Here is a 23,410-nt window from a genome sequence, read left to right as displayed (position 1 = left end):
TATCATTTTATTTTGTATAGGGGAGGACCTAAAATTAAACCAATATTGTGCGCAATAAACGGGAATACATTTTCTGAGGAGCACGGGAAGATCACAAGCCTACGTTTTTTCGATACTACTTGCCTCTTTGTTCTACTTCTGTATTTCACCAGTACAGGGTTTCTCCCTCTGAACCGGTCTCATTGGTTAACATTCAGTCCTGATTCTCATTGGCAGTCTCTTGGCTTTGCCACAATTTACACAACCAGTTTTGTTTTGGCATTCTTTTGTTTTTTGCCACAACTCATAACCCATTCAACCAGACTCTTCTTGACAGTCTTTTGGCTTTATCACACCTGATATTTCTCACTGCCTGACTCTCATTGGCAGTCTTTTAGCTTTGCAGTGACTGGTATCTTCACACAACTCACTCTGAGGTGTTCACTCTTTTCCACCACCTTGCTTTCATATTATTCATAAGTGCTCATCATTTGCTTTCCACTTTATTCGTAAGCGCTCATGACTTGCTCTTGTCTTATGCCGTATTCAAATATGTTTATCATATCTTTCCTTTAGTTTGGTATTCAAAATTGCTTGTTGCACTTTCACCAATACATGTTAAACTTTGCAGCTTGTTTGACATTCAAAAAACTCTTAATCGGGTCTTCCAAAATCACTATAATAGTTTTCATTTAATTCGGCACTTGACTATACCCGCTTCTAGCCCATGGAGTGCCCCGGTATGAATGTTCCCTTCCTTACTCAACGGTATGCTGTGGCTCTTCTGGGCTCCCGGTTCCTCTTCTCTGGTTTCCTTTCGCTCCGCTTCTGCCACGCGGGTACTCCAGCGAGTAATGGCGTTCGCTGTCCTCTAATCTTGCTGCACGTAGCTCTGCTCATCTGTAGCAGGTTGTACCAGTGCCTGTGGCGATCTGAGAGACTTCAGTGTCCTACAGCTCCTGTTGTGGACACAGGGCATGGAGAACTGCAGGCTTCTCAACCCTCTTACGGGCCCCTTTGGCCCAGCATCTCTTTCACCCTCCTGCTCGACACAGTGTCCTTCCAGCCGTTTCTCTTCAGCCCGCTCCACTGCTGCTAGTCACATCCTTCTCTCCAGGCTAGTTTCTCCTCTCTGCTGGGCTGTCCCTCAATTTATGCACCTGTGGCTTGTTAAATGGTTGCAGGTGCAAGTCCTTTACTTCAGTTGCCTGACCACAGTTAAGCCTATTAGCTGAACATGCCTGGCCTTTACAATGGTACTCCTCCTCAGCCCTCTGTCTCGTCTCAGTACCAAAGTGGTGTGAATGAATGGAAGTGTGCGTAACTCCCAGGTGCCTCAGCCTCGTCCCAGTCTTAACATGAAATGGCTGTGAGGCATTTTGTGTGTAAGAAAGAGGCACAGACTGATATTTTTCTGTACCAACAAGAGGATGTTGATTTGTGTTTAACCTGTCCAAATAAGGGGGTGTCCTCCTAGTTGATCATCCTAGTATAACAATTGCCTTTCTGAGGATCACTTTGAAAGGAGGAAAAGGGGAAGGATTGACAGTACCCTATAAATGTTGCTGGGACCACAAGTTCATTCTGAAAAGGGAATGGAGGAATACCATGTCTCACCCAAGGACGTCCTCTCCTCACTCTCCAAGTCTCCTCCATCCAGGTGATCCTCCCTCGCATATCCACCCCAAGTTTCAGGATCCAAGTGTGATGACCTTTCCCTGGCCACCTGAGCAGAGGATGCTGGGGGAAAGTAAGTGAGGACACCCTCAGGTTCTATGTTGTTTCACCTTTGGACAATGTCCTTATCTTGCTGGTCCACGCACTTTTCAACCTTTCTCGCTTTATCTCCATCTCCTCTGCATGTTGCCAGATTGTCTGGCTATCTATGAAATAAAGAGCGAAGTATAAACTTCTTCTCATCCTCAAAACTATCCATGTACTCGCCCCACCGTACCTATCTGCTCATCTCACTCCCTATTCTCCTCGTCACTCGTTAAGATGATCCTCGGCTCACCTCTTTGCAACCACTCAAGCCCCCAGTGCTCCCTCTTGTTTCCACTCTCCCCCATACTCTGGAATGTTAGTGTTGTCCTTCTCTGTACTACAACTCTACCACTACTTCAATCCAACGTCAAAGCTCTCCTCCTTTTTGAAGAAACTATTTCCTGATTTATGTTTCTGCCTTCCCCTGCAACATCTGGTCTTCAAGTCACATTCTCTCACCCTATCGTGAAGGACCAATATCTTCCGCTCTATTATCAGTGGCAAATGTAAGTGTTTTTGTGTGTTCATAAATTAAACCAATTAAATGTATAAGATCAATGTCTCATTGATGCCTTAATACCTTTCGGGCATTGCTGTCCTGGCCCGACTTCTCCACTTCTCTCCTAAGGATATCTGACATACTCGCCTCCCTCAAACCAATCGCTCACATGGACGAATTCCTCTCTGCCTCCTTCATTAAACTCCTCACCGCCCCAGTGCTCCAATACACTCCTCGGTAATCTGAACACTTCCCTCAGTAAAGGTGTACTCCCAAACTCGAACAGAGGTCTCGTATGATCTCAAAAGTACCTGGATTGACCCAGAAGACCGAGACAACCAAAGATGCATCACAAGCTATCCATTCATCAGGAAGCTAAAGGGGAAAGTAGTTCCTACATAACTTTTTGCCAAAATCGACCAGCTTGTCCTCTGCGATTACCAGTCCACTTGAGCCCCAAATTTGGTAATGGAGCTGCAGAGAATCAAGTGATGGAGGATGTGCTGTGAATCACTGACACAGGACTCTTACTTCCTAGTCCTCTTAGACCTTTCGTCTACCTTCAAAACAGTCAACCACGTAATACTCTTCACACTCCTCGCTGACAGGATTGGATTCTCCGAACCAGTCTACTATGGTTTGTGTCATGCACAATAGGTCAGTTACACGCCCATACAACACCTTGCATAACACTCCAACACACAGTACTGTCAAGCTCCCCGGGTCTCAGCCAAACCCACCAGTTGTCCCATCACCTAGGGTGCAGGGGAGTCGCCATCACCGATGGTTTCAAATCAGACGCAGAGGACGGCGTTGTTTGTTTCCTCGTCTCCAATGGCAACTGCCATGGAGATTGCGATCGGGCTGGAACAGCCGATCGCGATTGCTTCCGGGTTTCACATCAACTTCCCGATCACGTGCACGGAGCCTCGCTCACGTGATTGGGAGGCGGCTCGCATAAAACCCGGGAGCTTCGATTCACTCGCCGCTTCACAGCTGTTTTCACAACACTGTTCGGCGTCTCGACTCTTGTTATTTTGGTCCCATCGGATTTCGACTTCAGGCTTCCACTTAACGGATTGGTTAAACTCTTGCTCCTTGGATACGTTTGCTGGAACTTTGCATAGATGCTGGTACTTTGGACCTTTGGCTTACGCATAACGGACTGCTTTGGATTTCCCTATCTGCTCGCTTTCTACAACCTGGATTTAGATCTCAAGATTGTTTACGACCTTCATTCCGCTTTCTTGGAAAATCATTACGTTTAACCTAAGGGTTACAGGTGGTCAGCCCGTACCTGCCCCCAGGTACTTGACTGTTGGAATCATCGGCGCTCCCCTGCACCAAATCCTCAGGCTCCCTTCCACGGAACTTAGGTAAGAGAGTATCATTGATTTGCATTTGACTACAGCACTGTCTTTGCCTGTACTAACCCTGATTTCCTCCCAACAGCCTCTGGGGTCCTCGGCGCCATCCGATTCGGTGAACCATCAACCACCTGTGGCCTCAAAGCTCGCACAGAGAGTGTTAATCTTTCTCTCCCTGTGGGTGATTTGTGGACAGAGGCTCAATACTCTTCACTACGTGGCAAGTCACGACAGTTTGAGTCCTAATTATCGAGCAGACCCCAGGCTATACTGATGGGCACATTCAGATCCAACTGTCACGTTTGAGGCTCAACAAGGTTCCATCATCTCCCCAATAGTCTTCAATCTGTGCATGGAACCTCTCGGGATCTCTCTTGAATTACCCCAACATGGCCATCTGTCCGTACACTGGCAAACAGATGTAACTTTAGGACAGTAGCCCTCATGCCATACCCTGCCTCCACAAATCACTGGCTACCATCCAAATATGGATGCCAAATGCTTTGTTGAAATTTAAGCCCAAGACTGTCATCCTCATCTAGCCCCCTGCCAAACAACTTGTGCAACCATGGCTGGAATACCTGCACCTGGAAGGATTAACCCCACAGCTGCCACATCCCAGGGCCCTATTTCTGACAGTAGCCTTTCATTCCAAAAGCACATAGCCAAAAAGGAAAAAGGTGCAAACACATGGCTACAGATCTTTTCACTATGCAAAATCGAGCCCTTCATCCCCTGGCATAACTTCTGAACAGTGCCCTGTCGTACATTGATGGGGAAATGCCTTGTTTAATGGGTATCAGCCACGAACCTGCCCTCCCTCAAAACCACCCATCATGCTGCTGCTTTCCTCATTACATGTCCCTACAAATTCGAACGTATCTCTTCTACACTGTTAGCGTCACCTCCCCACCACCATCATATTCAAAACTGCATGTATCCACCTACAAAGCAGTCTCACACAGACCACCAACATACGTGACTGCTAAAGTCTGAGCTAGCCCGTAAACAGAAGACTTGAAAACTGTCCTCATCCCATCCGCCTCCCAACCATGTTGTCTCAATCCCGTTAGAGCCTCAAAATGCCTTCTACCAATTCCACAATCAATAACTGCTGGACACCCTTGTACTCTTAGTGCATGTTTTTGGGCACATGTATGTTGCCCACAGAGCAGGGTATGGGCTGGGGGAGCTACATGCTGACTTAAGAGAGGCTTTGAGTGTCCGCCATAAGTGCAACACCCAGGCCCTGCCATTGGAATCAATGGATTCCTACACAAAAGCAAGATGGCCACTGTAGCCTCTTGGTTTCATTTGACAATACCCCTTGTTTCTCAAAGTCCTGAGAAACCCTGGCTCTGTTCCCTTCCCCTGAATGGCTGTTGGGTGGAAGGACCTTATATTACTACTTCTTTTTTTTTTACCACTTTTCTCAGCTGGCGGAGGGGCCAATAACGCCTTATTCGGGCTTACCCCATTGCATTGTTCAACCATGGTTGCTACTACAGCCACACTTGGGCACTTGCACTCACAACCCTCCTGGATCTGTGGACTAACCCCCCACTTCATAAATAATTTCCTTAAAAAAAGGTACCGCTGATTTGACTACCTCCAATTCTTTGTCAGCATGTGCGTTTTTTTCCGGGGGATGATGCTTAATAACGGCACCCTCAGTTGGGACCCCACCGTGGCCATACACACTTTCAACTCTCCTGTCGAAGTTCTTTTGTCCAGCCCCCTAGGCATATGTCCAGCACTCCACCCTTGCCAAGATGTGATTCTTTTCCATGCAATGGCCCTGAACAGCTAAATTCTGTTCAGACCGCTACAGATTTCACCTGACTTGCCAACGCTAGATTCATTGCTTGTAATGTAATTCCCAGCATACCATCAGACTGCTGGATAATGACAGAGGTGTTTGTGCTATGGTTGTTAGTTATTAGCTTTAGCGGGGAGGACGCCTCAGTGGATAGTGAGGAGGAATCACACATACTACTTTCCGAAAACATTATTGAGGAAGCAGACAGATTTTCCGGGAGCAGATTATTTGAGAACACAGAGTCACTAGCATCAAGGTCCATCACCACATCAGCAGCTTCCTTTACTTTCCCATAGGTAGCTGCCTGGGGCTCTTTAATTAGCCCTGTAAGAGGTACAGAGTCTAGCATAGCCGTATTGGAAAGCGGGCCCTCTGCTCCAGGGCTCCTTAACACAGGGATTATTACTGATTTATGAGCTTTGGTATTATTACAGTCATTCACAGCACTTATTTCAGCGGCCACATTTTCCATACATAACATTCCAATTTCATTACGAGCTGCTGACATATTACCAGATTGGGCACGAAAAGCAGACAGGGAGCCATTACAAAATTTGCGGATATCCGCATTGCCCTGCGGTGTTGACTTCAAGCCCCCTCGCCTAGGAGTAGAGCTTACATGAGGCGCCGGTTTTACTTTCACCTCCCGCACTGTTTTTTCACTTTTTAGGGGGCTACGAGCCGGCATACCAGCTTTCAACGTTAGGCGTGACATTTTGCTCTAGTGTAACAGTGTTATGCAACACAATACACTAAGCAATGAGAAATTCCTGACCCGACTCACCCCCTCGGCAAAGAAGCACTTCCAAGGTACTTCCCACAGGTCCGCGCGCGCGAGGGGGGGTCACTTTTGAAAGTTACCCTCACAGGGGGCATGGCTAACTGCTCCGCTGTTATTTTTCTACAATAAAGTAGAAAATAATCATTAAAATACACATTAGTGATTGCTACAAGAGCATACTCAATGCCTTAAGGCATAGCATACCGGGCAGTACCATTAAAGTCCAAAGGAAAAGTTCATAGCAGAAGGTCACTGCAAAATCCACAGGTAGCCGTCCAGGCAAAGAGGCACTTCCAAGGTACTTCCCACAGGTGCAGGACTATATATGGCTCTGGGGCTGCCTCCTGCCAGACTAGTTGGAGCATTCCCAGTGACTGTGTATTGAGGGTACACCCGTGCGGTTGGGACCTGTATGAATGGAGTATGGAGTCCACTCCCATTCTGTGTTATGGGTGTCTGGTTTTGGTTGTGTGACACAGTGCCTTGGGCAGCCCTGACTGAAACTGGAGTGAATGCAGTATACTGCTCTGAAAGGCTGGGTGTTACCTCCAATCCACATTCTGTGTTATGGGTGTCTGGTTTTGGGTGAATGGCCAGAATACCTGTGAGCCCGATTGGCTGCCTGCCTACATGATTCCAGCCTGAGTGAATGGGGAACATTTGTGTATAACTAGGGACCCCTCGCTCACCAATTTGTTTTGAAGCTGAAGTCCACAGAAGCAGGTATCCTGGTTCCAGTTGCAGACAGGAGTCTGCGGCTGAAACTCTTCATCAAACCTGAAGACTGCTGACCTGATGCAAGGACAGAATTGAAAGAGTACCTAGAGGGGCGAGCTCTTCCTGTAGCAACTAGGGACCATCGTGCATCTGCTGCTCTTCACCCGAAGTGTCCTGGAAGCCAGTCCTGTGTGCCTGCCGTCCGGAGAAGGGAACTTTGTGGGCCCTGAAGAAGTATGCCTGGACATTGTGAGCCCAAGAAGTCCACCTGTGTTGCCCAGGATCCGGAGGAGTGTCAGTGACCGTTGAAAGCTAAGCTGCGGAGTATCGCCCAGAAGAGGGGGTACCCAGGCATAGTGCTGCCCGACACCCAGAGCGGAAAGTTCCAAATCACTGAAGGATCCTTCAAGAAGCTCTGCTGCCACGACATCTATCCACTTTTCCATGCTGGAGAAAGTCCAGGCTCACTATCTGCAGTGGAGCGTCCGCTGGTGGGTTTCCCACCACCAAAACCCAAAGAAGAGGTCCCGAGGGTCCTGTCCAGTGGTACCAGTGGTAGAGTCCAGGTCATCGGAAGCCACACTGCGTTCTGTGCGGTGGCTGCAGCACCGAAGAATGAAAGACGGTGAACTGCAAAATCCCAAAACCGACACCTACTTCTGTCACTGCAACCGTCACCACCAACAGTCATCCCTGGCCACAAAGGGCCTCATCTTCAGCCAGGCCTTGTCGAGGTGCACAGCAAGTTTCACTGCGAAAAGTCCTGCATTGCTGCCTTTCTGACACTGCTTAGTTCCCTAGTTTTGCTCGACACTGACATCCCAACGACTCCTTCTTCTGAAGGGTGGTGGAGTGCATCTTTGAGAGGTCTTTTGTAAAGCCAAGAAACTCCACTAATTCGCCTGCCAGGGCACCAAAGGTACTGAGACGAAGAGCATCTTCCAACGCTGGGATTAATCTAGGGGTCCCAGATTTGTCTTGGATCCTGTTCTCCTGTGGCATCTCGGGTACATTGGCGTAGTGGGATCTGTGGAAAGAAAGGTAGAGCATTATTGAACATTTATGTACTGGGCTGTATTAGGCGAGCTAAAGTACATTTGTATTTGTAAATGGTAATCCGAGAGTAAGGACTTCATTCTTTAAGCGAATCCAGGATCAGTATATCCAAGCTTCTGAAACTGAGATTTGGTTGTCAGCTGTTGAGTGTGTACAATCATCTTGATTACCAGAGATGGATAATTGAAAATTCAGTGAAGTGTAAAATCTCAATTGCACCAATCCAGTAAACTTGTTGTTAAGCTTGAGTTGGTGAGAGCCAAAATAATGTATTTCACAGTACTGATGATGGTAGAAAAGGTTATTTTACTGAATTTGCAAGGTAAAGTCCACCTTAGCTTTGTCTTACATGTTGCCCAGGGTGGGGGAGGAGGGGGATCCTCGCACAGTATTGCATTTCTATTCTGAGGGCAGCATTCTGATAGGGGCGCCAGGGGGGCTGGATAGCCGATCGTTGGCCGGGTCCGGCGAGTTTGTTGCGTGCGAGTGTTCTCGGGAATCTGTGCACCAAACTCACCGGACCCGGCCAACGATCGGCTATCCAGCCCCCCTGGCGCCCCTATCTGGGAGGACCAGCTTACAGCAATTGATGTCCACCCTTAACTCAATTGGCCTTGAAAAAGACTTGGGTTGAAACCCGCGTCGGCTGTGTAGCGAGTTACCATGTCAAAAACTTGTCATTCATTTCTACAATGATGTTTTCTTTGGTGCTAACTAACCAAAAGTAAACAAATTAATGACTATGACCTGACTGGACCATATAATTGATCTAATCACCCAACAAGCGACCATCGGGTCACCATACCCTATCAGCGCCCAACTGATCCACAGTTTGTCATCCACACAACTCCTCCCGTATATAATACATGATGATCAAGCAGGCTTCATCATGGACCGCCACACACAGGATAATATCAGAAGGTCAATAGACGTGATAGACGCAGGCCGACGGTCGCAACAAGAGTTTGCAGTCGCAGCCTTGGACGCCTCCCGGGCATTTGATAGCATGGACTGGAACTACCTGTCTCTAATCCTGGAACGCTTCGGCTGTGGCCCAGAGTTCACTAAGATGGTACTAGCCATCTACCAAACCCCATCGACAACTCTCACGATCAATGGCCGGAAAACGGACCCGATGAAGATCAGAAGAGGCACAAGACAAGGGTGTCCACTCTCCCCATTAATATTTGCAATAGCGATGGAACCGTGTGCCATGCGGTTCAGATTAGATACCAACATCAAAGGCGTGACCTTAGGCTCCGAAACTCACAAAATCGCATTATATGCGGACGACATCATACTCTACATGGGAGACCCAGGTGACACAATGCCCAGTGCAATGACTCGGCTAGAGGAATTCGGGCAAGTTTCAGGATTTTCCATACATTTCTCCAAATCAAAGGTGATGAATATCACGGCGAGGAGGGAAATGATAAAAAGGCTAGAGCAATCATACCCATTGACATGGGTGAAAGACTCTGTCGAATATCTGGGAATACGTCTCACCACGGAACCAAACAATCTATTCCGAGCGAACATCACTCCCCTATGGAAGCAACTACAGGATGACATGCTCAAATGGGTGTCACAGGAACTATCGTGGTTTGCTCGCATGACGGCAATCAAGATGACCACTCTCCCACGTCTTCTCTATGTGTTAAACTCAATCCCGGTGCCCATTCCGCCAGCTGAGATCAGAAAGCTGCAAAATGCAATTCTTAAATTCATATGGTAAGGTAAAAAGCCTAGGATCCAGAAGGGTATCCTAATGCGACCTCCACTGTCGGGGGGCCTCGGAATACCAGATGTAGACAGATACATATTGGCTGCTAGACTAGCCCCTATGCTGCGCTGGGCCAAGACCGAGAACCACAAAGGATGGTGCAGAATAGAACCATCAGTCACGTCAATCCCTCTGATCACACTCCTGAGTCTGAAAGCTGAACACAGAGAACGTGGTGGTGCCCTCCTGGAATCCACGAAGGGGTCATTGCAGAGTTGGGATAAGGCCAGGAAGCAGAAACAGATCCCACAAGGTCTGGGCCCACACTCACCTACACTACATAATCCAGACTTTGCCCCGGGCCTACAGTGTAAAGACTGGGAAGGATGGAACGGAGCGGAGACCCTGACCCTGGCTGAGATGTACAAGGATGGTTCCCCGCTACTCTTTGCAGACTGTCAACAGAAGTTTGGCATAGGGGAAAGGGAGCGGTACAGATACGCGCAAATAAGACCTTGGATAACTCACCCATCAGTGAAAAGGGCGGGCACACGACCACCATCCGGCCTTGAGCTAACCTTGCAGGAGGGTCAGACCAAGAAAGGGATCACCAGACTCTACAAACTTCTCTCAAATTACCAAACGACAGATCGCCTCACATATCAAGTGAACTGGGAGCGTGACCTGCAGGAGTCCCTAACGGAAGAACATTGGTGCAAAATATGGTCACGCGCACATCGTACCTCTAGATGCACCACGATTAAAGAATCTGCCTACAAACTGTGTCTCAGGTGGTATATGCCCCCATACCGTCTGCATAAAATCACCAAGATCTATTCGCCAAACTGCTGGAGAAAATGTGGGGAGAGCAGTGACTTAATTCACATGTGATGGACATGCCCTAAAGCGGTGACCTATTGGAAGGAGATTCTGGGCCACATTAAAGACATCACTGGTGTTGATCTCCCGATGTCCCCGAAAAACTATTCTATTGGGGGTCGCGATAGAGGACAAATATGCATTGTCAGGGGCAACGGCCTCCCTCATCACTCATCTGCTATCAGCGGCTAGGATGACCTTAGCGCAAAACTGGGAAGATGAAGAGGGTCCCCTAGTGGCATGGTGGTGGGTTAAGGTTTGGGGAGTTATGGCTATGGAGAAAATATGCGCACTCACTGCCGGAAAATACCAAAAATTCCTGATGACTTGGTCTCCATTCCACGAATTCGTGAGCGACAGAGAGGCCCACTTCTTTAAACCCCGTCTGCTCAGGAGCATACATGTCATATAAATACCATCAACAGCAAGTAGGAATGAACACTGGACAAACCCTACCCAGAGTTTTTGCACAAGTTGACCTCTGTTTTGTACTATATTGTTTTGAAGTGTTGGTTAAAGCAAGGTGGGGTGGGGGGAGGGGGGGAAAAGGGTGTGAAAATTGTAAAATGAAAATGCGAACATTCCAAGGCTAAGAGACCTTGACCATAGTGGGACAACATCAGAAAGAGAAAGCAGTCGAATAATACTGTTAATTTGCTATTTCTGAAACTGTTTAAAATATCTGTATGCTTTCGATCCAAAAATAAAGTGTTTTAAAAAAAAAGTACACCAATCAGTTTCTTCTGTTCGCCATGAGGAAGTTGAGCCACTGTAACTTGAAGATTGCCTGGGAATCCAGCCAATCTCATTGTGGTGTTCAGTACGTACCAAACCGGAAATTTGTGCGACAAGGAGCATACTGATGGATGTAATTATTAGTGCTCCTGGCAGGTCGTATACCTTGGCTGTCTCACGTGAATTATTTTTAAATTAAAATTGGTTTGGCATCTTGGTTCACAGAACCGGATTTGATTCCAAGGAATCGCAATACTTTGATCAGGGATAATTACTTCTCACTAAAACAAAACCAGAGAGGAGCTTTGTTTAGAGAAATATACAATAAGGCGGTATCTCTCCCTGAAAACCGCACTAAATTCTGGAACCATATTTACTCTGGACTAGACACACGTTGTTGTGTACACTTCTAGCCAAATTCCTTTTCAAAATATTGCCACTAAATGAGTTTAGAAGAACATGGGAGAATGTGTCAACAGAAAGAGCATTATGCACTTGCACTTTTGATGTCCCTGAGGACCTATTACATTTTATGCTATTCTGTCCCAAGTACACTCTTAGTACGTTGATGCACACACTGCTTCCCGTCTTAAGAAAATATGGTTTTAGAAATTGTCGCTTGCATTTTTGGTAATGCTTAATAAACTGCTATTATGTTCTGTAGTTGAGATGTTTTTGCAAGTAGCAATGACAATTAGTTCACTCTAACTTTGTATACATGTTTATAGTTTTATTGTGTATTTTATTATATTTTTAGCTAGATCAAATTTAAACTTATTAAATATTTCTCTTTTTAATAAGTAATATGGTTGTTTTTATATTTACTTTGATGGAAACTATACTTTTCTAAATAAACAATTGTTGTTCACGGCCTGAGGCAGTATTGCACCTGTAAGGAGGGTGGGAACTTTAGAGAGGCTCAAACATTTGTATTTTCTTTTTTTTTTCTGAAGCTCAACCTTCTTAGGCAAAAGATGTTTGGTAGGTTTGTAATTAAGATTGGATGGGCAGGAGCTAAATGCAACTCCTGGATATCTAGCATTATCCAGAGACCAGGCGCGGTCACTGGGGAAAAGGAGCTAGAGCATAGCATTCCACAAATCCAACTTCCACATATGATGCAAACCTATAATTGTGTCCATTATTTACGACCCCGTATGCTTTAAATGATATATAGTTGTGTCCTAATAGTTATTTATAGATTGTCCCAAAGGCACAGAGTTGAAATGTACATGGGTGTGTTTGTGTGGCATCAGTTGGCCTCAGGAGCCAAATGTAGCTCCTGGTAACTGTTGGTGTAAACTAACCAGGCTCTACTAGGCTACAAGTAGGAGCTAAATAGCTCCCGCTCCCTTCAATTTTGAACCTTGCATTGTAGGAACAGGTGCTAATTGGGTCTCTGCATAGCTATTGTAAGATAATTTGAAAGAACAAGTTCTTAAGTTGCACTGAATTACATTTTTAATCTAACAAGCCATTGGATAATAGTACCCTGCGTGTGATACGTTTGAATGAGGATAATTGTTTTAGGTTGTTAGGACAAGGTTTTGTATTAGTTATAAATGTATATGTTATGTCAAAAATAGTGTAAAAGTTGTATGCAAAGTAAAAATGTTCCCCCGGAGCACATAAAGGAGTATGTCCGCAGGAAGACAAAGGCAAAGGTGATAATTCTCTTTAACAAAGCACTTCACAAGGGCGATTCCTTTCCCAGGAAACATCCGCGCGGGAGGTGCCAGGAAGGCACTGTCACCAGCTCGGCTACTGAGGCTCATCGAGCTACCGGCCTTGCGGCCGAGTGGTCCTTTGACCCTACCGGTTGCACTGCATTGCAGCACATGAACCTGCGCACCAGTCGGGCCGGTGGCAAGGCACAGAGCCACTTCTAGGGGGCAATGGTCCCAGATGGTCACCCCTCCGGTCTCCTAGTGAACGGCATACCCGCATGTGGGACCGGGACGCTACACAGAGCCCTACTATGTGCAGAGTGGACCGGGCGCGGCAATGGCACATCCTTCCACGTCCACCGTGGCCATAGCACAGGAGCATGCATCCCACGCCTGTGAGGACAGGTTCTTTGATAAATTCCTCAGGCTTATGAGATCCCTGCAGCTGGGCACCATTATCAGGGGCATCATAAAGGACCTGCCTCCACTGGCCCCAGTGCAGTGGCAGCAAGCCATCCCTATGGGTGCAGTGGAGTCTCCTCCTGCACAGTTACAGGTACCTGCGCAGCCTAACATAGTGGCGCTGCTGGCCATACCGGCCCCCCACCCTGCTCCAAAACCTCAGACTACACCGCCTGTGAATCTGACCTCTTTGGGCACTACGGACCAGACGGACACTGAAGAGGAGGGGGGAACCTAACATATCGTCATCGATCAGGGCCTTCCATGACAGTCTGGCAGATTAATTCCACAGCCCCAAAAGGAACAGCGGAAGGGGGTGGTATTAGCAGAGGCCCTCACAGTAAAATCAGCTTCCAGGTCAGGCATCCCTTTTCAGAAGGATGTTGAAGACCTAGCAAAAAAGGGTTGGACAAAGCCTCACTCAACTCAACACAACCCACCAACAGGAGACTGGAGGCAAGTACAGGCAGGCTGAGGGGGATTCCCTGCTCTTGTTGGTGCACCCGCAGCCACATTCATCAGTAATAGCAGCAGCGTCCATGTATGCAAAGCCCCAGTCCTCCACATTGACCTCAGCCTTGTTGGGCAAGGAGGAAAAGGTGCTAGAAGCATACAAGAAAAATATTTTTTCAAATGCTGCTCTCCACCTGCGACTGGCAAATGCAGACGCGATGTTAGCCACAGCAAACCAAAAGCTATGGAGGGAGATATTGGACTTCTTACCAGACATCCCTGTGCACAATTGGGCCTCATTTAAGGCAGGGCTGGCAGAGGCTAAAATAGTGGCTCAAGATATTTTAGAATCTATTGTAGGCCATATCGACATGGCTGGCAGAGCAATCTGCGTAGCTACAGATATGAGAAGAACAGCATGGCTTAGAGCCCCAAAATGCAACACGGATGTACAAGACCTTATCCTGGACCTGCCATTTGAGGGGGAGACCTCTTCCACTCATCCACAGACGAGGAACTTGACAAAAAGAAAAATAGTTCCGAAACAGCCAAATCAATGGCCATTCTGGCAGAGCCAGCGCCCAGGGCATTCGAACAGAGCCAAACAAAGCCTGACAGGGGAAGCACCTTTGGCAGGTTCAGGGGCTTCCGGAATCAGAAGGCAAGTCAACGAGACCGGTCCCCCAGCCATCATAAGCGCAAACATCAGTGCACAGTTCTTCAGTTGGGGGCAGGCTTTCTCTCCTCACTCAGTCCTGGTGGACTCTTTTCGGATCCCAGGATCCTTTCTCTAGTTTTGCACGGGTTCACCACCCAGTCCCTATGGAACCTCCTTCGTCTCCTCCCGCCCTCAAATCGGGACACCAGTACTCCTCGCGGAGATCCGTTCACTGGTACAGCAGTGGGGGAAGTTTTCCCCAACAAGGCTTGGGGTTCTACTCGCTGATTTTCATGATACAAAGAACCAGGCTGGCCTGCGGGTGGTTTTGGATCTGTCCTTCCTGAATCTATCCCTCACACTCCAAAAATTCAAGTTGATTGCGCCAGCGCTGATAGCAGTGTCTGTGTGGGGGAGACTGGACGTGCTCCCTAGACCTGAAGGATGCATAATTACGTGTCCCTATGTGGTAGCCCCACCACTCGTTCCTGAGGTTCAGAGTGATGGCAATACATTTTCAGTACAAGGTACTGCTGATCCGGGTAAACGCAGCCCCATGGGTGTTCACAAGGTTGATGAATGCGGTAGCAGCCTTACTCAGATCGGAAGGCCACCATCTATATCCATATGTCGACTAATGGTTGGTCAGGGTGGAATCGCCCGAGGGGGTTCAGCAATCGCCCTCCAGGCTTATGGACACCCTACACAATCTGGGGTTCTCGATCACTCACAAGAAATCTCAACTGCATCCCACACAAACCTTGGTCTTCCTCGGGTGGATGTGCGATACTAAACAGAGGATTTTTCCCACAGACCTGAAGGTATCAGCCATCAAAGCGGCTATGGCCATTTCCTTAGCAGACCAAATACGTCGGCCTGGTGGTACCAACGCCTGCTGGGGGTTTTGGCATCACGTATCCCAGCGGTCCTCTTACCAGACCTGTTATGGTGAAGACAGGATACCAACCTGGGGGGGGGGGGGGGCAGACAGTTCAGGCAACCACCTCCGGAGTCTACTATCACTTTTGGATTCCTCTATGGAGGGATGGGGCGCCACCCTACACGCGCACAGCGTGCATGGAACATGGACGAGGAAGGAATGAAAAAATTACATCAGTTTCCTCGAATTGAAAGCCATCCAGCTTGCCCACTGGGCTTTCCTGCCTGTAATAAGCGGTCTGGCACTCTGCCTACATACAGCTCCACATGGATGTTGTACATCAGCAAGCAGGTGGTAACAAGATCACCCTCCTGTGCAGGCTTACCATACAGATATGGGAGTGGGCCACGGCGCATCACATATGGCTGTCGGCAATTCAACTGCCGGGCGAGTCCAACCTGGAAGCGGACAGGCTCAGCAGACTCGAGGTGGACAACTACGAGTGGCAGCTAGAGGAACAAGTCCTAGCGGACATCTTCAGGATATGGTGCCGACCCAGATGACCCGTTTACCACGGAGCAGAACCGGAGATGTCAGCAGTATGGGATGAGGGCATGTGCTGCTCATTCACAAAGGTATCCGCAGGTCAGAGAATCCATCAACATGAGCCTGATTCTAATTGCCCTGAGGGTTCTTGGTTCTCAGACCTCATACGGCTGCGGTGAAGAGTCCAGTGAATCTACTGATTCACGATCGGAGGCTCCTCTCACAGCAGGAGGCAAGGGGGTAGTTCACCCTGCTCCCAAGAAGCTTGCCCAAGTGGCCTAGTACCTGAGAAAGTAACAATGCAACATCTCTGTCTGTCACAAGACAACCTGGAAATTATTCAGTAAGCTCAAAGTGAATTCACCAGAAGGTAATGCAAAAGCAAATGGACCAGATTTTGCCTCTGAGCGAAGGACAAAGGGATAGACCCTCTGGCATGCATGCTAGATCAGGTTCTATCTTTCTCAGTGCACTTGCCACATTTAGGGGTACAGGTGGAGACATGCTGGACCTACCTGGCCGCCATAGGCGCTTACAGAAATTCTGACCATGAGTCATTCTCTTCCTCCAACCCGGTAGTCAAAAGACATCTGACTGGGCTGACGAGGCTATATCCTCCAATCAAAAGACTGCATCCGGTGTCGGACCTCAATGTAGTGCTCGCCACAATGGCGCCTACGCCCTTTGAGCCCATGGCATTGGTAGACAAAGCTGGTCACGATCAGTGGGTCTTACCTCAGCTAGGAGAATGAGGGAAATTCAGGCCATGATGGCCACAGAAGCATATACCATGTTCCATTCGAGACAGGTTGGTGCTTTGCACACATCCGGCATTTCTTCTGAAGGTGGTCTTCTCATTCCACTTAAATGAAGTTGTGTTGCCAACCTTTTTTCCTAACCCAAAGGATGAAGCAGAGAGAGTGGTGCAGTGTCTGGACGTTAGAAGAGCCCTGAAATTCTATATAGACAGGATTAAAGGGTTTTGCGAGACAGAGGCGACTCTAAGCCAGGGGACCAAGCCTCTAAGGCCTCCATAGCCAGGTGGATGCTGACAGACTTTCAGTAGACCTATACATTTCAGCAGAAGGAAGTACCACAAAGCATGCATGCTCTTGCGGTTTGTGCCAAAGCAACGTTGGTCGCCTTCCAGACGCATGTGCTATGGCAAACCATTAGCAGAGCAGCTACATGGGCCACTCCACCGGCCTTCTGCAAGCATTACTTCCTGGATAGCAGCGCAAGATCTGATGCAGCATTTGGGCAAGTGGTCCTGAGGAACCTGTTTTCTTAGGACCCAAAGCAAAGGGGACAGGACGTAGGAGTAATTATAAATTACTCACCATAGTGACTAACATACTCCTACTCCATAGTCCCCTTTCCTCCATACATCCCTCCATCCTTCCCCCATTAATAAGATACGTAGTTTAGCAGGTTAATCCGACTGACGTGTCAAAGGGGACTGAGGTGTAGCACCGGACAGTGGCGTCAAGGGAGCGCGTGCCTCTGTGGCCATGCCCCAGCATGCCTACATTTTAAAGGGGTACAGACATTTTTCGGGTGAAAATGGTTCCGTTTCCCGTTCTTAGCAAGGGATGCCCATGTAGTATGGAGGAAAGGGAACCATGGGCTAGGACTGTGTTTGTCACTATGGCGAGTAACTTAGAATTTTTCTGGAAAGTAGGGGGTAGGGTAGGACCTTTGATCCTGACTTGGTATGCTTCCCAATAGAAAGATTCTCTCCGAGGAGAAAACTTCTTGCTGTCAGTTTCCAATGCTCTGGCATATGGCACTCCACTGCAAGAAATAAAACACATAAGGTAACTAGTTTCCCAGATAACTGTTTTAATGACAATTAATTGTTCTCTGGCCATTTATTGAAAAGGTCTAGCACTGCGTTAATGTCCCATTTTTATGAATAGCGAGGACTTAGTGGATTGCATGATTTGATTCCCTTCAATAACCGTACTACTGCTGGATATTCTCCTATGGTTGTACACTCTACTCGATCATATCTTGGCAAAATAGCTGATCTTATGCATATGGTCTTAAATGTCTTTCTTTCCTCTGAAAGCAAAGCTAAGAAAGTTGAGCTTTGAACTAGAGAGGATGAAATGAAATTAATTCCGCTCTGCTCAGAACATCTTTCCCACATTCACCACATAGTGCTATAGATGAAGGTGCCCAGAATTCTCTAAGGTTAGCAGCTTGTCGTTAAAGTCCAGGTAATTTTCTGTCTCTGCCCGAAACCCTGCCAGCTAGCAGCATGAGATTGCCTTACTCTACATGAGGATGAACCATCCCCGTTGGATCTTTGAGGAGATCTTGATGTCTACGAATCACTCGTTAGAAATCCACAGAAAGTTGCATGAGAATTGGAAACCAAACCTGGGATATCCGAGCCGGCACCACTATCGCCACTATGGCTAAGTCGTGGTGCACCTTTCTGAGAGTCCTCGCGATCAGCGCTAACAATGGAAAGGTATAGTTCACACCCATACTCCATAGGTTAAGAAACGCTTCCATTCCCGATGCTTCTAGGTCTAGTTGATGTACGCTGGTTCCCTGACCTAAACTGGAGGATACAAGAAATCTAAATGAAACCCTGTCACATTCTGCAATACAAAGGCATCACCTGATAACTTTCGCCAATTTGGTATAAACAGTCATCCTGCCCCCCATCTCCTAGAGGGTACGAACACTCATTCTTGCTCACCTGTAGCAGCAGGTTGTTGCCTGAAGGTACCTTTTCAACCTTTAATACCTCTCCCTAGTGACGGAAAAGTGGTGTCTGATTGTCTGTTCTTCCAGAACTGATCTGATGTTTTGGGGCCTTCTCTGTGTTATAAACTCACTGACACATGCCAGGGCTGGCCCTACCAACATCCTTGTTAGGGAAAATTCTCCTAATTGGGGATTGGGCCTTGTCTAAGCAGCAGTTGTGCCCACAAACTAGCTGCTCATCTCTTTGGCAAAGGTTTTGCTAAATAGTAAGCCTTGCACTACTTTTCCAACTTTAAGAGGCTAAATCGCCAGCTTGCTGTTAATTTTCAGTAGAAGACTTTTCCTCTCTGATGACAATGCACAGTTGGCATTCCCATAGAAAGATACAGCTCTGGGCCCAGTTAGCTAGAGCTTGTACGTCCACAGGCTCTCATGTATCTCTTGCTCTTTCCGCAATGTCCATAATCTTTGCCAGAGGTCATGCCAGGTTCTTGACTTTCTTTGCATCCCCTCCAAGCCCTGGGAACTCGTTTACAGACATGTTTGGTAGCCTTAATTATAAATGTGATAATTTTAGAGTTCAGAGCTGTGGCATATCGGCTAACTTAGTGGCCAGAACGGGCCTGGGAGTTTCAGCTTTCATTCTGTATCTCGCTTCCTTTTCTAGAAGTTAACATACCCTTTTTGTCATGTACGGAGATACTCTAGGTGAGGGAACCCAGTTGGAAGACCTGGAGTGTCTGATAATATCAGGGTAGAACATTTCATCCTCTTCTTTGCCTGGGCAGTCTCCCTGTCATGTCTTTAATTTTATCCACTCTGTCTTAGAGCTCCTGTTTTCTTAAGTGGTGCAAGTACTCTAATCAGTCCCTAAGTCTGAGGTGCCTCCTGCAGCTGGTTCTTTTGACAGAATTTGTTTATTTGTAGCAACTGAATTTTTCTCCCCTGGGGAACGGAGTCAGAGGCTTGGCACTGCTTAGCATTGTAATAAAGCCAGTTTGAGCTTGTTACACACATAAAACTCCTCCAGTGGCAGTCCCTTCTGTTGTTTGGACCGTTTGTTTTGGTGGGAAGGGGGACCACAAGGGGTAAGGGGTTCTCATGCAGCCGCCCTAAACCAACCTTATGCGTAAGGTTTCCCGTGGGTGTGCCCTCGCCAGGGCTGGGTTCTCAGTCCTTTCTGATTGGTTCGCCTTAGGAATGTCTGTTCCTACAAATCTCTCCCAATATAGATTATAGGACCTTCAACTGTTGCTGCAGTGGTTTCACTCCCGGTGCCAAGATTCCATGAGTCACCCAGTACTCTCATGAAGCTTAACGTGAGGTCCTTGTCCTCCATAGAGTCAAAGCCCTCTCCTGGCTCTCCTCACCACTCCAGTCTTCATGATCTAGATATTCTTCCATGTTTGTATTTGTTTTTTTTTAATTTGCCCAGTGCATGAACGTTGCAGACTGCTTGTGATTTGCAGCCAGGCTTTTACCCTCGGTTGACTGGGGAGGGGTTGTCTGTAGACTTGCTTGGTTCCCCTTTGTCGATTGTGTAAATCAAGACTTATGAGAGTGCCTCTTTTTATGATGAGCTTGCTTCTGAGCGGGTTTCATGACCTCTGTGGTCCTTGCACTGTAACCAGCTACGCTCAGGGTGCTAGCTCTCTCAGTCCACTTTGGGTACCTGATTGTGTTAGTCAATGTAGCACACCTCTATGCTGTCTCTTATCCTGTTTCCTGTGCATGGGCTGGTGCCCCCAAATGGGCACAGTTCTCCTCACAGGCTCGATCAGGACACGGATGCCAAGTGGGACTGCTACAGAGCAAAATATAATAACGCGTAGCTGTAATGAGCCGGCACTCGAAAGCAGTTTTTGGACGGGCCACACCCTATCATTGCCTGCTATCTCATGCTCCTCTCCTAATCTGGATGGAAGCTGTGCAGTGTTAGCGTTGCCTAAAGGTGACTTCCCATGTCAGCCCTACTCAGACACTGCACTGTTGATGCACTCACGCTCCACAACAAGCAACTGTAGTCCAAGTTTGTCTAAAATTCACATGAAGAACTTATATACATGTATGCATATATAAGATAAAGCTCAACAAGGTACGTCTGTATGCTTTCAGTTCAGTCTTTGGTCTTACACATGGAATTGAGTGAAATAGAACTGCTGTACTGAGCACTAGCTAATGTAGCATGTTATGACTAAAAGCTTGCGCATGGGCAGCGCAGTTTGCGTGCAGCCCCATCTAGGCATATTTGTGATAGGAAAGAGAGGGTGATGGAAATAAATGTGTGAGAGGGAGCTCCCCATGTCTCGGGATATCATAACATGGCAAAGGTTAAATCAAGTTTTGGCTGATACTTCCAATGTCACTGACAAGTACTGTAAATTAAGTAAAACGTTGACAAATCGATCAAATAGTATGATGGGAGATGACATATGGCAATTGCTGACATTTTTTACTTATATGGAAATAATGGCCACCACTCCGACTTTCTGGAGACAAATACTGTTAATTATTTGCAAATGTAAAAATGTGTATTTTTAAGTGAACCCTCTGTTCCAAAAGTTGAATTATCAGCTTCATAATTATTTAGTAAAGATTTGTGTGCTTTTACTTTCACATTTTTGTTTGAATTTTTTTTGTTTCTGTGTTTTTTTGCAGTGAATTTTGTGGAGATAATCTTAACAGACGGAAGTTCACTCGGGCAGTGAATAAACTGAATGCAAATATACTTTATCTCTGCTTTTCACAGGTGTGTAGATATTGATTTGCAAGCTTTTAGCGGTTCAAAGAGGACTGTTTTGTTTAAAATACTGTTGGCATATATAATAGTACACAAAATCAGATTTGTACACGTTTCTGTTATAAGCAAATACTTAAACATTGATTATTCATCATTGACTCAATGCCTTTGCTTCTAGTCCCATATACTTTGGCAAGTTCCCGTAATGACTGGGCATCAGAGTATTTGTTCTGTCTGGAAGGGAAATGCCCTGTTGTGTTTGTGCTTGATCCTTAATTTGGCCACTAAGTTGGCCTTGATTTAAAATGAAAAAAGTCTGCTGATGAATGATGATAATAACAAGATAGGACATTTAAACGTTCATACTCCAGGATAGCAGTGATTCAAAAACTACAGTCCTCTCTCAGGAAAAAGGCTAGTTTAGCAGCAAGAATGGCTTCACATTTCAAAGCAGTGTTCCGACTTGGCTATCCCTTTTTATTTAAACTTTACTCATCCAGTGTTGAACTATGTAGTGCCTATACTCTGCCCTTGTATTGAGTTGTCAGGGTAAAGGATATGATCTTGTTTGCAAAATGCTTGTCAATGTGCCTGCTGATGGCAAAATATAAATTTGTTTTGAACTTGCTTCTGTCTTCTACACTGTAGCTAAAATGCATAGCACCTGAATTCCATGTGCTTCCTGGCTACTATTGCATGCCTGCCGTAATAGATCTTCCTTTAGAACTGCAGCCAGATGAGTCTTTCTTATGGCCCTCCATCCTCCATTTTCCAGTGGCATGTTGACACTCGGTAAAGAACATTTTATAATTCACCTACTCTCGTCACTTCTCCCTGCAGGGGAAACCCTTTCCGATGAGGCTAGGGAGGTGAGTCTGCTACCCAATAGTCCCCGATAGGGGTGGTTTAATGCTAGAAGACCTCAAAGGGAGGGACTTCCCCTCTGGGGATAAGGACGATTGCCTGGGGTACAATCCAATAAATGTTGCTACTCCCCGACATTCCTTAGCCCTCCCTAATGTCCAGAGCCACTACTTTGAAAACAAACCCATGTATTTTTGTAACATAGGGCCTAAAGCCGAAAGTACTAGGATGAGGAAGAACACAGGAGACATGAAGACCTTTAACTGTGATGACACTGGTACGAGGCGACCCCAAGGAGGCATGAGGATTAAGTTAGTAACAAACAACAAGGACTTATGAAATCTGCATAGGAGGAACTGGGTCCAATGTATAAAAAGGAACAAAGGACTGTTGGATGTGTCAAGCCCTGCTGCAGAGCCGAATGCAGACGTAAAGAGAAGCACATGGTGGTATCCAGTCCTGTTGGGGGAAAGCAGCCGACATCTGAATTCTCCAGCACGGGAGATTCAAACACAGGCCGACAGATGTGGAAAAGTGGAGAGCAGCAAGAGGACCCCAAAGAAGTTGTCCGCCCGCCGATTGGGGCAGACCTAAGCCAGGAAGACACTGCAAAGCCGTGATTGCAGAGAGTAGAAGTGCACAGAGCCGGAGAAGTTTGACCCGGTCCCGGGAAGTCCCGGCAATGTATCAAAGCCCTGTAAGAGGTAATGGGAGCGTGAGGGGTCAGAAATGTGAGGCAGACAACTTTGTGATTTTTCAAAAGATCACAATTTATCTACTTAAAAGGTTGGATAAAAGCCTCACTATCCCTACCCTGACAAGGATTTTCCTCCCTAAAATAAACTAAATGAAACACTCTTAACAAAAGGATTCGGTTCCGTTCACTAGTAAATACACCAACTCAGCAAGGTAATCTATGGCAGTTCAAAAACCTTAAATATAACAGTTAAGTTCACAGCATCAAAAACCTCAATACAATCTACACAGTGCAAATATGCATATACAGAAAATAAAATTGGATTCAAGAGCATACAATATGTAAACAGACCACAAATAGATGACGCAATGCAGAGTTCTTAATTCGTGTGTAACTCTGTAGT

At 46.8% G+C, this 23,410-nt stretch overlaps 1 protein-coding gene across 1 annotated transcript in view; it reads left to right on the top strand.

Annotated features, from left to right (window-relative positions):
* The window catches only part of ATG14 (autophagy related 14), a 1,873,818-nt gene that overhangs the window by 1,454,838 nt on the left and 395,570 nt on the right, over positions 1-23,410 (top strand). The window contains exon 8 of the mRNA XM_069637604.1: positions 21,365-21,455. Within this exon, the coding sequence (XP_069493705.1) occupies positions 21,365-21,455 (91 nt within the window). The remainder of the gene's footprint in view (positions 1-21,364; positions 21,456-23,410) is intronic.

This window comes from Ambystoma mexicanum, chromosome 14 (assembly GCF_040938575.1).
Source record: "Ambystoma mexicanum isolate Mex_15411 chromosome 14, UKY_AmexF1_1, whole genome shotgun sequence".
Classification (NCBI taxonomy): Eukaryota; Metazoa; Chordata; class Amphibia; order Caudata; family Ambystomatidae; genus Ambystoma; species Ambystoma mexicanum.
Note: the sequence above shows the minus strand (reverse complement) of the source record. Positions and strands in the feature narration are given on the sequence as shown.